At 40.6% G+C, this 14705-nt stretch overlaps 1 pseudogene and 1 gene segment (V, D, J or C); both read left to right on the forward strand.

Moving 5' to 3' along the window:
• The first annotated feature begins 2927 nt into the window (after positions 1–2927).
• Positions 2928–5679, forward strand: LOC122114165 (annotated as a pseudogene).
• A 720-nt stretch (positions 5680–6399) lies between these two features.
• On the forward strand, positions 6400–6815 carry LOC122114150. The segment is given in 2 exon segments: positions 6400–6467; positions 6558–6815. Coding segments are annotated over 2 exon segments (264 nt in total).
• Positions 6816–14705: the final 7890 nt, after the last annotated feature.

Genomic DNA, 14705 nt, shown 5'->3' on the forward strand with positions numbered 1-14705 from the left:
TCCCTCATCATCCTTCTCCACTCCCCCTCTCCCAGATCATCCTTCCTGGGTTCTTCACCGCCATCCTGCTCAGGAACCCGGCTCAGAGCCTCTGATTTGCGCCTCAGCACAGGCAAGGTCTTCCAGCGCTTGGCCAGCTCCTTGGCCAAAATGCCCACCTGCTGGTACTTCCTAAAACCCTTCACTGTCTCTCTGACACCCGTGGTGGCAAGGATTTCTGCCGAGATGGGCATGACTGAGAGCAGCCTCAAGGATTTGTATAGCTCGTCGGCATCTGTGCTGGAGGCCAGGCGCTCCTGAATCTGCCTCACGGCTCTGCACTCCCACTGGGCTGCCTCCATCCTTCTGCCAACCCTGTCTATGTCTACAGAGATGCCCAGGCCACTCACCTGGCTTCCTGAATGCCGTGGGTCACTCACCGTGCTCTGGGACTCTTGTTCTGGTCGATCGCTGTGAGGCACGTAGGCTTCCTCCTGGTCCTCTCTGCAGCCGCGTCCAGAATGATCCTGCCCACCAGCTGCCTGCCTTATATAAACTCTTACTGCCCCACCTCTTCCCACAGTTCCTCCTGTAAGCCCCTCCCTGTCTCAAGCCTGTCACACCCTTACATCCTAGCAGGGGGTCTCCCATGATGCACCTTGCCTGACCTTCCACAAGTCCCCTCCCTACAACTCCCAAGGCCAAGTGTCGGCTCTGCCCTTCTTGTCTGGAACTCCTGCATCAAGAGATCCCCCACTATTCCTCTGACCTGGGGGACCAGAGGATGGTGCAACTGGCAACTTCCACTAACACTCCCTTTGTCTCCATCCTGTTTACAGTATCCTCTCTATCTGGCCCTGTATTATTTTCCACCTTTAAAGATAACCCATAACCCTAGACATACTTTTTTAGTTGCTCCACAAACTCCAGGGCTATTGTTGCCGATTTGATCTCAGTGTCCTTCATCACCTGATGTGCGTTGGCACTTCTAGGATTGGACACTTGCTGAGGGAATCGCTGATCCCGCCTGCACCAATCCAGCTAAAGGCAGTGGCCATTTGCCTGGTCAAGTTTAATAAATATATAAATGAATAAATAAATATGTATTTATGTGTGTATGTGTGTATTTTAACCTATGTATATGTGCAAACATATATACAAACATATATATTCACAAGCATATGTAGTTATATATAATTATATATATACATATATATACATTTGTATGCAAATATGTACTGGCCAGTGTCTTTTCCTAGTGTTTCCTTCCTCTTTTGTTGTTCCTGTTGGGGTTGTGTGCTGCTGGCTTGCTAAGGAACTGTTTTGTTTGCTTGCTTTGTTTCAGAGACAGGGTCACACTGGGAAGACCAAATTGGACTGGCAATTTGAAACCTCGTGATTCTGCTGCCTGTAGGCTGAGCACAGGTGTGGACCATCAACACTGAGCTCCTACCCCCTGTGGTTAGGGTGTGTTTTGATCTGAGCTTGTTGCTTCTGTTATGGTAGGAAGGAGGTTGGGTAGACGGGGGAGTGCCTTGATCTCCTCCATCACAAGATGTGTATTGGCAGTTCCCAGGTTGGATACTTGTTTAGGGAATTGCTGCTCACGCTTGAAGTAATCTAACTGAAGACAGTGGCTGTTGGTCTTCTAGAGATAAGTGTATATATAAGTATATTTTCCCTTGTGTATGTATGTGTATATGCATACATATATGCACATATATGTACATACACATATGCAGAAACCTATACAAATGTACATATATTGCATATATACATATGTGTGTGTGTGTGTGTGTGTGTGTGTGTGTGTGTGTACAGTGTGTACAGCCTTTCTTGCCTCTTTCTAGGTTCTTTGTAGTGTTGTGAGACTTCTGGCTTGGTGGGAACCATTTTATTTGCTTGCTGGGTTTCAGTGACAGGGTTCCACTGGGAAGACCAGTGGAAGACTTGAGCTTTGGAACCCGGTGAGTTGGCCTCCTGTAGACTGTCCCACAGGTGTGGATCATCAACACTGATCTTCTAACCCTCCCTGCTGTTAGGGTGTGTTCTGATCTTAGCTTCTTACTTCTGGTTTAGTGGGAAGTAGGTTGGGTAGATGGGAGAGAGTTCCTCAATGTCTTTCATCACCTGATGTGAGTTTTCATTTCTCAGGTTGGATAATTGTTTAGGGAACTGCTGATCACTTCTGCACCAATCCAACTGCAGCCAGTGGCCATTTGTCTTGTCCATATATATATATATATATATATATATATATAATTTATACAGTTATACTTATATATATTTACGTTTATCTATGTATAGGTGTGATATCTATTTAGCTATCTATATCCCAAACTTGAAATATGTTCTCAAACCACATTTAGCAGAAGGCTTTAGGATCTTATTTTTAACTCTCTTGCTCTGAAATTACTTATTCTCCATCCTCCACATTTCTATTGTTAGAAAATTTCTTCAAATATAATCATTCCCCATAGTTTATTTGTTCAAAATCCTTACTAAAAAGAGAAATCATATTCCAACTTAACCACTTCTTCTGTTTCATTGTCTCTCTTTCTCTCTTTTCTAGTCTCTTTTCTGGAGTATTTTCTTTCTTTATTTGGGGGGTAATTCTTCATTTTGTTTCTTTCTTTTAATTTAATTGTGAAAATAACATACAGAGGGGTTACAGTTACATGGGCAAGGTAATGAGTACATTTCTTATCAAGAATTGCTGCCTGCTCCTGGGAGTATTTTCTTGAGGTTACATATATGGGGCCCCATACTTGGTTTTCTGTAAGACTTCTTATGTTTGCTGAAGAATGTAGTCAACATTATCAACAATTTAAGATCTAGAGGTCTCTCTGTCTTCAGAGTTTGAACATGGTCTTACTATTCATCATAACCTGGTGTGTTCCTTAGGTTAATGTTTCAGTGTTTATAGGACTCTTCACAGATTCTAAAGGATGTCTGAAGGACAAAATCCTAACATGCTCTATCTCAATTTTTCTTCCCATAACTATGAACCCATCTTCTTACATACACAAAAATTCTTCAAACCTGCTTATGGACAAGGACAAGTTGATTGCACCCAGAAGGTAAATAAGAGGAATTCAAGCAGCCGTGGAAACAAACCAATTAAGGAAATGGAGAAAGAATGCTGTCCTCCATGCTTTCCCATCCAAAGGGTGCCAATCTCTATCCAGACAGAAAATGAACACCTTCCTGCAGTCAGCAGAGAAAAGATTCACTCTCTGGCACACCTTTCAGCTCCATAACACAAAGCTAATTTAAATATGTACCAAAAAGTCTGAGGGATTTCTGTATTTATCAGAACCCTTATTCTTTGTTGTCACACAGAAGTTTAGTGTTTAATATAGATCATCGTTTCCAGTAAATGATAGCCAAAACATCATTTCATAATAAATTAGAATGCTAGTTAAATATTTATTGATTATACACTATAGTCAAATGAGAATCTTGGATATAGATGTATTATTTACTGACAAATAATAAAATGAATATCATTTACTGACTACCTGGCCTAAGAAATAACATTCTCAGTAACATTGAAGTCTGGATTTCTCCCTTTAAGAAAGCTTGTTCAGAATAATAGTATTAGCATCTTCTTTGTTTTTCTTTAGGGTGACAGAAATACAAATAATGCATCTTCTATGTTTATAAAAATGGGATTATACTTCCTAGATTTTTCAGTGCTTTTTTGAACCTCAACATTATGTTTCTCAGATTCACCTGCATTAATGCATATGGCTGTAGTTCATTTTTGTTTCTTAGAGCATTGCATTTCTGTGAATTCAGGACAGTTTATTTCTCCTGGGCTAGACCCTGAGATGTTTCCAGTGTCTTCTGTTTCTGGATGATGGCTGTTGTTTCCCTCTTCTAGAGATGATGAGCAAGGTGTTTCATGTATACCCAGGAGAGGAGGTGTTGTGTGGCAGCCCATTTACAAATGGTACATCTCCCACTTTACCCCGCAGCCTTGGTTTCTTCCAAGGTCCTCAAGCCAATTTTCACTTCTCACCAGCACTCTAGGAAAATACCCATCACTTCACAGACTTGCCAACCCTGAGTCCTGGCACATTATGTATGTCTTCAAGTCCTCTGGGGTTTGAATTTCCTGATTACCAGTGAGATCATCTGTCTTTTATAAGTTTATTGAACTTCATGTTTCCTTTGACCTTCACTTATACTTTTCTTTGAAACGCCCCACTGTGCCCTTGGGTGGACAGTTCTTTCCAAACTGGCTCATTAGAATTTTTTTTATGTTCACGTAATTAATCTTTTCTTTATTATTATTATTTTTTGTGAAAATACCTATAGAGGGGTTACAATTACATGGGGAAGGTAATGAGTACATTTCTTATCAAGTATTGTTGCCTCCTCCTCTGTTTCCCCTTCCTATTCCTTCCCATTTCTCTACCCTAACCCCCCAATTCCCGGGCCAAAGTTGTATAGTTCTTTTTTCGACATAATGACTTGTACATCTCATTGTTGCAATGGGTCCACCTGTATCCCTATTTAAATTATTTGTTTTTTCCCTTCCCCTCCACAAATTATACTGACCTCAAATACAGTGAAAGCAGGGGTTATACTGTGGGGAAGGGACATACAAAGCAACAAAGAAATAATGCTATAAATGTGTTAGAAACAGTCGCATGAAAGAAAAAAAAACATTTGAATATATATCTTAGGGCTCATTTCCCTAACATCACCTTATCTGACCTTTTTTGCTTGATTCAGACATATACTATATATTGCAAATAAGGGAAGCCATGGGACCTATGTTTCTTTGGGCCTGGCTTACTTCACTTAATATAATTTAGGAAAAGGAATCTTATCCTTTGTCTGCTATTCAGAACCTTCACCCTTTTGATTCCTTTGCTGATGAAAGTAAGGGTGATGACCTGTTTCCTGCTCTCTCCAAGGATTATATCTAAGTGTTTTTTTCTTTCTTGCTTGCTATTGTTTCTAATGTATTTATAATGTACCACATTTTTTTGTCTGTTTTTTGCTTTGTATGTCCCTCCTCCACGGTATAACCCCTGTTTTCACTCTATTTGATGTTGGTATAATTTGGGAAGCAGAAGGGAAAAAAAACAAATTGTTTAAGTAGGGGTACAGGTGGACACATTTCACAATGAGGTGCACAAGACGCTATTGGGGGGAGGAATGTAGTTGTGGAGATCGGAGGGAAGGGATGGAAGGGGAAAAAGAGGAGCAGGCAACAATGCTTGATAAGAAATGTACTCATTACCTTGCTCATGTAATTGTAACCCCTCTGTACAGTATTTTCACAATAAAAACATTTAAAAAAATAAAGAATTCAATAGAGAAATGGCAGGAAGACCCTTACTACTGTCCAAGGGATCACTGACTATTATGATAAAAAGAAACTACTGAAGTTGTTTAAGAAGAAATTTGCCTGCAATGGTACTGTAATTAAGCATCCAGAATATGGAGAAGTAATTCAGCTACAGGGTGACCAGCACAAGAACATATGTCAGTTCCTGGTAGAGCTTGGACAGGCTAAGGACGATCAGTTGAAGGTTCATGTGTTTTAAGTGCTTATGGCTCACTAAAGCTTAAGTGAGGATTTCCTTGCAATGAGTAGAATTTCCCTCCTTTCCCTTGTCACAAGTTAAAAACCTCACAGCTTGCATAATGTAACCATTTGGGGTCCACTTTTAACTTGGACTAGTATAACTCCTTCATGCAATAAACTGAAAAGAGCCATCCTTTCTAGTCTTGAAGTCCCTTATTTAAACTGAGGTCAGGCAACAGGCACCTGGCAGTGTCCAGCCTGCAACAAAGCAATAATGTGATGTTTCAGTTAAGCCCAGAGCCCCAGGATCACAGGTGGCTATGTCTGGTCAGAAGCTCCCTCTGCAGCTTCCCCTGCCCTAAGAGAATGCTGCTATTTGAACTACCCATGGTACTCCAGAGAGAATGGGTAAGTCATCAAGCAACAGCTGTGCCACTAGGGGGAGCCTTGAGCTGGCCACACATGGTCTAAGTAGGGGGTGTCCAAAAAATGAGACCAGCCTAATAACAATTAAACTTTTGACAAGGGAACAAACATCAGAGTCATCTCTCATGTAGCTAGCTGTAGAGTTTGCAACTTAAGTAACAGCTACTCAGTGCCATGTGAAGTAATGGACTGGTTTTTGGTTTTACTTCTCCCAGTTTTAATGTTATATCATTTATTTATACTTAAATGAAAAAGAATCAATCTTTTTTCCCATTATCAGAGAGGAACCTGTATAGAGGCAAATTTGCCATATGGTGTCCTTAAGTCTCTATTTGGTCACTGAGATCTGACATCCTGCAGTTGGCCTGCCCCTGCTGATTTGCGTCTTCCCCAGAGCAAGGTCCAAGGACTTGATAAGCTGCTTACACACTGTTCAATAGAATGTTCCAGTCAGCACACAGCATGAACATGAGGAGCCCTGCTCAACTCCTGGGGCTTCTGATGCTCTGGCTCCCAGGTAAGGATGGACAATGCTAAGGATTAGTTGGCTCTTCTTGGAAAGCATAATTTACTAAATGGCTAATGGATTTTATGTTTCCATTGTTAGGTGCCAAATGTGATGTTCAGTTGACCCAGTTGCCATCCATGTCTGCATCTCTTGTAGAGAGAGTCTCCATCACTTGCAGGGCCAATCAGGGCATTGACAATTATTTACATTGGTACCAGCAGAAACCAGGGAATGCTCCTAAGCTCCTGATTTATTTTGCCACTAGTTTGCAATCTGGGACCACATCCAGGTTCAGTGGTGGTGGATGAAATGTCTCCTTTTTCTTGCTCTATTTATATATTACCATACATTATATTATATAATACTGCAATATGGATAATATTAGTGCTGTGTTCCTCAGATATTTCAATAAATAAACTAAAATGTATTATATTTGTTAATATATCTTGTAGATGTTTTCTCTTTCCTGCCTGATTGTTTTTATAAAGATTCATAGTTAATCAACTGGTTTTTAACAAAAATAGAGCACAGTGAACCACCCCAAAACTTTTTTTCGGTCGTTCTTTAGGATTGAACTCTGGATCTGGGTGTTGTCCCTCAGATCTTCAGCTCAAGGCTAGTGCTCTACACTTGATCCATGGTGCCACTTCCAGTTTTGTGGTGGTTTATTGGAGCTAAGAATCTCATGGACTTTCCTGCCCTGGCTGGCTTTGAATCGTGATCCTCAGATTTCATCTCCCTTAGTAGCTAAAATTACAGATGTGAACCACCAGCACCCAGCTACCCTAAACCTTTTTGGCATACAACCCCAAGCACTTATATTCATCAGCTACTCGTGCATTTTTGTTGGTCTTAGGGATTGAACTCACGGCCTGGCCACTGCCCCTGAGTTATTTTGTTTAAGACTAGGTCTCTACTACTTTGAATTACAGTTTCTCTTCTGGTATTCCAGTGATTATAGCTGGTGATAGAGTCTCATGGACTTTCCTGCCCAAGTTGGTTTTGAACTGAGAGCCTCAGATCTCAGGTTCCTCAGTAGCTGGGATTTTAAATGAATAGCGGGGAGCAGGTGGCTCACAGTGTTGCCCAGTCAATAGGTGGCATATTCATACATATATGGGTATGTTTCTCTATGGATCATATATTTTAAAAACATGCACAAATATTTATTTATTACTGCACATATATGTATATATATAAATATTCAGAGAAAAATACATCATGTGAAGATACACACACACACACACACACACACACACACACACACACACAATGAGGGATCTGATGAAAGGTTTTTCCAGAGCCTTTTCTAGAGAAAGATACGTAAGAATGCAGAACATGGAGACTTTGGAGTAAACATATATACACTGCTAAGTAATCTTCCTAAACTTATTATTTTCATGAAAGGTTTAAGAAAACAGAAGTAATTTTGATGACTTCTCAGGTGGTTCTGCATTGTCACATTGGTTGGATTACTTGTAGGTTAAGTACACTTCTGCACCTGTCTGTGAAAGTTTCTCTAGAGACAATTGACTAAGAGAGAAAGATGAACACCATTGTCCACAGCCCCTTCCAATAGGCTGGTGTCTCTTCTACAAGAAAAGGGGAAGGAGGAGGAAGTAGAATATCCACTCTTATTTTTGGGGGTCATGATGTGAACTCCACTACACTGTGCTCACATGGCAGACTACAATTTCTAATGTAAGATTGAAGTAAAGAATTCTGCCCTTCAAGTTGCTTTCAGTAAGATCTTAGTCACAGCAATGGAAAGTTAACCTATCTTTATAACATGTTCTAGTTTACTTTGACTATGATAGAAGATGGATGCTGATCTGAGAGCATTTAGACTCACTATCACTTAGTTGAAAGGGACAGCTCTTATTTGTAGTGGAAACTTTGTTAGCTTGTTAGGCAACAATATGTAGATATAGATTTTTAAGAGACTTTAAATGAGCAAAAATAATTATGAGTGAAAAAAAATAAGCTGAATGTGTAGAAAAACTTCTTGCATTGATAGATTTAACCTCCGGAGGGTGAGATGTGGATATAAAGAGCACAGGACAGCTGCAGGACAGCAGATGGGTTGTGAACACTGGTGTCTGGGTACAGTATTTCTAGAGCAGGATGAGAGGGGCAGTTCTTCTCTGCAGGAAGTAAGTGAGTATAGAGCCTGTGACAGCTGGGGTTCCCCCTACTGCTCCACTCTTAGCGTGGTTTCCAGAACCTTTGATTTAAGAATTCAGTAGTTTGTGTGAAAAATATACCTCATAAGTCCATTGGTGCTGAAGACACTTGACATCTATAACTAGGAACAGTGAACAACCCACATGAAGAGCAACAGGTTCTTTTTTGTGGAATTATCATACTTTTCCAGCACACTGACTTCAGGAAGCCAACACAAGCAACCTTGTAAGACATCATGACTCAAGTCAGACAAGCACAGGAGGAGCCACTGGTTCTCCACACATGCACCTGTTGTGCAACAAAGAGAGTTAGATTTTCCTTTATCACTTCAGCTCTCCACATGCAGTTAGTGATTCATATTTTGTAGAATCCCAGGGGTGACTTGAAGAGATTCTGGGATCTCTGTGCAGCTTTTATCTCTCATTTTTCTGTCTTCAACTTTGTGGACTTCCTAGCTCTATTCTTCAACTTCCTACTGGCAAATCAGGTAATACTCTCTTTCTCTGTCTCTCTCTGTCTCTCTCTATCTCTCTCTCCATTCTCTCTCTCTCTGTCTCTCTCTCTCTCTCTTACAAACACACATACTACTGGAAAAAAGAGGAATTTTATCTCAGTAAACATTTCTCATGTTAAACAAAGCAATATCCATTCAGTTTGAAGCCACAACTCTATAATGTAATACCAGGGACTAAAACTTTGAGTGTAGAATCACTGAGGAAGAAGAGGACAACCTAAAATACAAACAGAAGATATAGACTCCAATAGGAATAGAATATTCTTAATAAACTGTGAACAAATCAAATAGGAAAAATAATGAAAGCTGCTGCCATGATGGCAGACATATCTTATCTAAAACATATTCATTTTCCTAATTATTACTACCAGAAAAAATAAGATAGGTTATAATGCAACTCCTGATGTGGTATACTGACAGTATTCTTTCTGCATTACTTTTCTCAAAAAGTATACAATCTAATCCAGGTACTACTGATAAGATCTGAGATCAGAGTTCAAAGAAACTTGGGAAGGAAAGACTTTGAGACCCTGTCTCTGATTAACCAGCGAAAAAGGTTTAAGTGGAGTTATCCAGATGTAGAGCAACTGAGCTAAGGGCAGTACCTAGTCCTTGACTTCCAGTACTTCCATAAAGACACAAACACACACACACACACACACACACACACACACACACACACACACACACACACACACACCAATCAAACAATCTGAATTTAATCTATAAAAAAGGATAAAAAGACATTTTAAAATGTAATTCATAATTAATTCTTCCTTTAAAAAATTCTGGTTTTGTGAGATGTAATATTAAGAAAATACCACTAGATGGAAGAGAAACCCCACAGTAAACAAAAATGCTGTTTAGCAGTCATAAGGAAGCCATAGAATTAGTGTTCTATCATCAAGGAAGAGGCTCTGAGCTTGACTATGATAAGGGACACTCAGGAGGAGCTGCCTGCAGGCTGAATTGTGGGGAAAAGTCTTCTGTCTTTGGTATTTGGAGACTGGAAGCTGGGCCTGCTTCTATTTCCTGCTTTCTTTCTCAGCACAGGCCATCTTTTAAGAATTGATTCATATTATCCAGAGATATGTGTCCTTGGCAAAGAGGCCTTTAAGAAGTGTGTGAGGTCATGTGAGGTCAATGGAGCTGTAGCAAACCCCGTAGTACTAATACCATTAGGAGATGAGGCATTGGGTTGCTCTGTCTCTGTCTCTGTCTCTGTCTCTGTCTCTGTGTCTGTCAAAGGTATCAAGGCCTCAGAATGTTCCAAGAAGTTGAACAGTTAGAAAGACCAAATAAGATGATAGCTCCTGACTTTGCAACTTTAGAATTTTGGTTTAAAAAATACTTTGCTTTGTCTGCCCAGACTAAGATATTTATGTTCTTCATGGCAATGCAGGCAGAGTAAGGCACCAAACCAACTCTCTCTGAACAGGATCAGCCTCCCTCAGGAGTTGACTTCTGGACATGGAGTCACAGCCTTGCTTCTCTTCTCTCTGCTCTGACCTTGGGGAGGAAGCAGGACTGAGGCTTCATCCTGAGGATGCTTGCATTCAACGAGAACATTTCCTTGAAAATAAAAGTGTGAGCCTGCTTCGTTTTCTGATCAGAATCAGAAAAAATGACTATATGCAAAGTTTCATTGGTTTTGTTCGTAGATGCATATGCATTTTTTTTCTCCTGCTCAGATGCCAGTGAACACCTTATAAGGACATGGTCTCAAGACTCCTTCCTGTGTCCTAGCAAGAATATAAAGAGCATCCCAGACAGAAATCAGCAGAAACCAAGCCTGAATCCTGAACTCCTGCTCACTCCCTGCCTGGTCATCAAGTCTACTAGAGTTAGGCTGGGGTCTGGACATAGGTCACTCTAGCCATCAGCAGCTCATTGCCTTTGAGGCACATGAACTTCCTCCTGTCACCACTAGAAGGGGAAATCTCACAGTAGCTGCTGCCCTGCAGGGGGCAGCTGGGAGCCTGGGAACTTCTTTAAGAACAGGTGTTGGAGTGGAGTGGAGGCTGAGGGATGAGGGTTCAGCTCTGAAATGACATCAAGACCCTCTCCCACATCCTTCTGTTTCTCATACAAGGACACCTCCAATGATTCTGCTCTGCATTTCTGAATGAGGACTTCTCAGTTTTCTAACCCCACTTGCCTCTTACACTATGCTCACAAGCCAATTCTTCCCTACTTCTCACATAGCTGTTCTTGAGTTGAGCTTCAGTTCTTTCTCCAGATCTTGGACTCTGGCTTACTACTGTCTCTACAGTACTTTAAGAATCTTCCTTGGTTAATTGTGGTTATTGACAAACTTCCAAGGAAGTGATATATAGATAGAGGATTACATATGGAGAAGTTGTAGCCTTTCAGGAACAGATTCCTAGGTGAGCAGAGAAACCCTCATTGCTGCAGGTCAGAGAGGAGGCTGACAGTGGTCTGTGTGGTTCTTTGTTCTGTGCCGACCTAGATCCTACCAAGGTATATGCCCTGAGTGATATGAAATCCACGGGAAGTAAATTCATTGTAAATTCCTCACCCATAGCTTCTCTGAACATGGATCCTTGATATCCTGAGGTTCCAGAGCATCCGGTTTTCTGTGTCTTAGATCCATTTAGATAACCTTTCATTCTCAAAAATGCAAAACAAATTTCTCCATTAGCAGGAATACAGGAGGAGTTTCTTGGTGTTTGAAGGTCTTGGCTGTGGAGAAGACCATGAGAATGCTCAGTCAGTGTTGGTTTTATGTCCCCAAGGCAAGTTACCAAAAAATAAAGTCATATATTACCTAAGACAGGAAAATTTTATCTCAGTGTATCCAAATATTGTGAATATTGAACCATGGTGTATTTATAGGATTTCACATCCTGTGTAAGAGTCAGTCCCAATCAGCACACAGCATGGACCTGAGGGCCCCTGCTTAGCTCCTGGGGCTTCTGCTCCTCTGACTCCCAGGTAAGGAAGAAAAATGTTGGGCCAGTGTGGCCAGTACTGGTCATTATCAGGGAACTTAAATAAGAGTAATGTTGTTAATTTTTTTATAGTGAAAATACCATAGGGGTTATAATTACATGGGCAAGATAATGAGTACATTTCTTATCAATCATTGTTGTCTCCTCTTTTGTTTCCCCTTCCCATTCCTTTCCATCAAAGTTGTAAAGTTCGTTTTTTGACATACCGATTTGTACATCTCATTGTTACACTGGGTCCACCTGTATCCCTAGTTAAACTACTTGTTTTTTCCCTTCTCCTCCATAGATTATACCAACATCAAATACAGTGAAAGCAGGGGTTATGCAGTGGGGGAGGGATATACAAAGCCACAAAGAAATCATCTTATAAATACGTTAGAAACAATTGCATGAAAGCAAAAATATTTGAATACTTATTTTGGGGTTCATTTCACCTAACATTAACTTATCTGACCTTTTCTGCTTGTCTCAGACATATACTAGTTATTGAAAATAAGGAAAACAATAGGACCTATGTTTCCTTGGGTTTGGCTTACTTCACTTAATATGATTTTTCCAAGTCTTTCTATTTCCTAACAAATAGGGTGATGTCATTCTTTCTGATGGAAACATAGAATTCCATTGTGTATATAAACCACATTTTCTTGATCTATTCATCTACTGAGGGGCATCTGGGTTGGTTCCATACTTTAACTATGGTAAATAATGATTTAATAAACATAGTTGTGCTGGCAGTTTTAGTATGGTCTTGTTTGTGATCATTTGGGTAAATGCTTAAAAGTGGGATTGCTGGGTCTTAGGGGAGATGTATGTGGGGTCTTTTGAGGAACCTCTATACTATTTTCCAAAGTGGTGGAACAAGTTAAAATTCCCACCAACAATGCAGTAAGGTTCACTTCTGTCCACATCCCCTCCAGCATCTGTTGTTATTAGAGTTCTTGATTATAGCCATTCTAACTGGGGTGAGGTGGTACCTCAATGTTGTTTTGATTTGCATTTCTTTTATGGCTAGAGAGGTTGAGCATTTCTGCATGTTTCTATTGGCCATCCTTCTTTCCTCTTCAGAGAAGTTTCTCTTTAAGTCTTTAGCCCAATTTTTTATTGGGATGATGTTATCTTTGTTGTTATGTTTCCAATGTCAGATGCAAGATGTGACATTCAGATGACTCAGTTTTCATCCTTCCTGTCTGCATCTCAAGAGAGAGTCTCCATCACTTGTAGGGCCAGTATGAGTCATGGTACCAATTTAACCTGTTATCAGCACAAACCAGGGAAAGCTCCTATGTTCCTGATCTAATATGCAATGTGTTTACAATTTGGGGTTCCATTCAAGTTCTGTGGCAGTCAATTTTGGACAGGGTTCACTTGGAACAGCAGCAGCCTGCAGCCTGAAGATGTCACAAGTTATTATTATCAACATGGTACTGGTTTTCCTCCCACATAACAAAATCCTATTTACCTGTATAACTGGCAACAGCAAATTTTATCCTTTTGTGAAAAATCCCAGGGGCTCATATCCTTATTAGAGACAGTATTCTTCACACATCAGCCTACCTGGGATGATTGTCAGCAACATTTACAGGTGCTTTTAACCTGGGAGGAAAGAGAGTGAATCCAGCACAGTGCCTTGAAGGCAGTCCAGGTACCAGATGGTTTCCCCACTGATGACCCAGTCCATTTGGAGCAAATCTTTCCTCAGACTTGCCCAAGCTGGGACTACAAAATTGATTGAGATAAGGAGACACTTTTCAATTATCACCACTGTGTTAGCAGAGATACAGGCAGTGGCTAGGAAACCAACTAATTTATCTATGTGAGTGAGACTGTACAGCTCCCCAGTGAGTCCCCTAATGCTTTTCTGGAATGGCTCCTAGAAGCCCCTAGGACCTATACGGCTATCGATCCTGAGGCCCTGGAGTATTGAAGAGCACTAAATATGGCCTTTGTTACCCAATCAGCCCCATATATTTGAAGAAAGCTGCAAAAGTTAGAAGGTTTTGAAGGAAAGGAGTTATCTGCATTGGTAGTGGTTGCTCAGTGGGTGTTTGACAATAGAGATACCCTGGAAGAAAATAGTCTAAGAAGGAACTTCGAGTTTGGGTAGCAGCACCAGGATTATAGATTAAGAAATCCTTGGTGAAAACAGTAAAATTCATTTGCAATGGCAGTAGGGAACTTCTAGGAGATCAGTGTGCTTACTGCAAGCCCAAGGACAATGTGATGTAACTGTGGAGATGATGTCAAAAAGCGATAGTTATGGTACAATGGCATGTCTGACCTCAACTGTCCTTAATTCAAAATGATGATATGGTTACCCAAAGATACTCTGATGTCCCAAAGGCCATGTGTTATTTCAAAGGTGTTAAGAGGTCGTAATAGGTTTAGGATGTCACAATGGCAATGTGACTCACAAAGGGTTGGTGTTGTCACAGTGGTGATGAGGTCTCCATTGGATAGTGATGTCATGACTAATTTGTAATATCACCATCACATGTCCAATTTCAATTGCTACAAGATCACAATGAAAATACCATTTCAAGGAAAGAGCTATAAGTCAGAAAGGCCATGAATTTTCTA

The sequence above is a fragment of the Dipodomys spectabilis genome, unplaced genomic scaffold, assembly GCF_019054845.1.
Source record: "Dipodomys spectabilis isolate Male_0828 unplaced genomic scaffold, ASM1905484v1 ptg000106l, whole genome shotgun sequence".
Classification (NCBI taxonomy): domain Eukaryota; kingdom Metazoa; phylum Chordata; class Mammalia; order Rodentia; family Heteromyidae; genus Dipodomys; species Dipodomys spectabilis.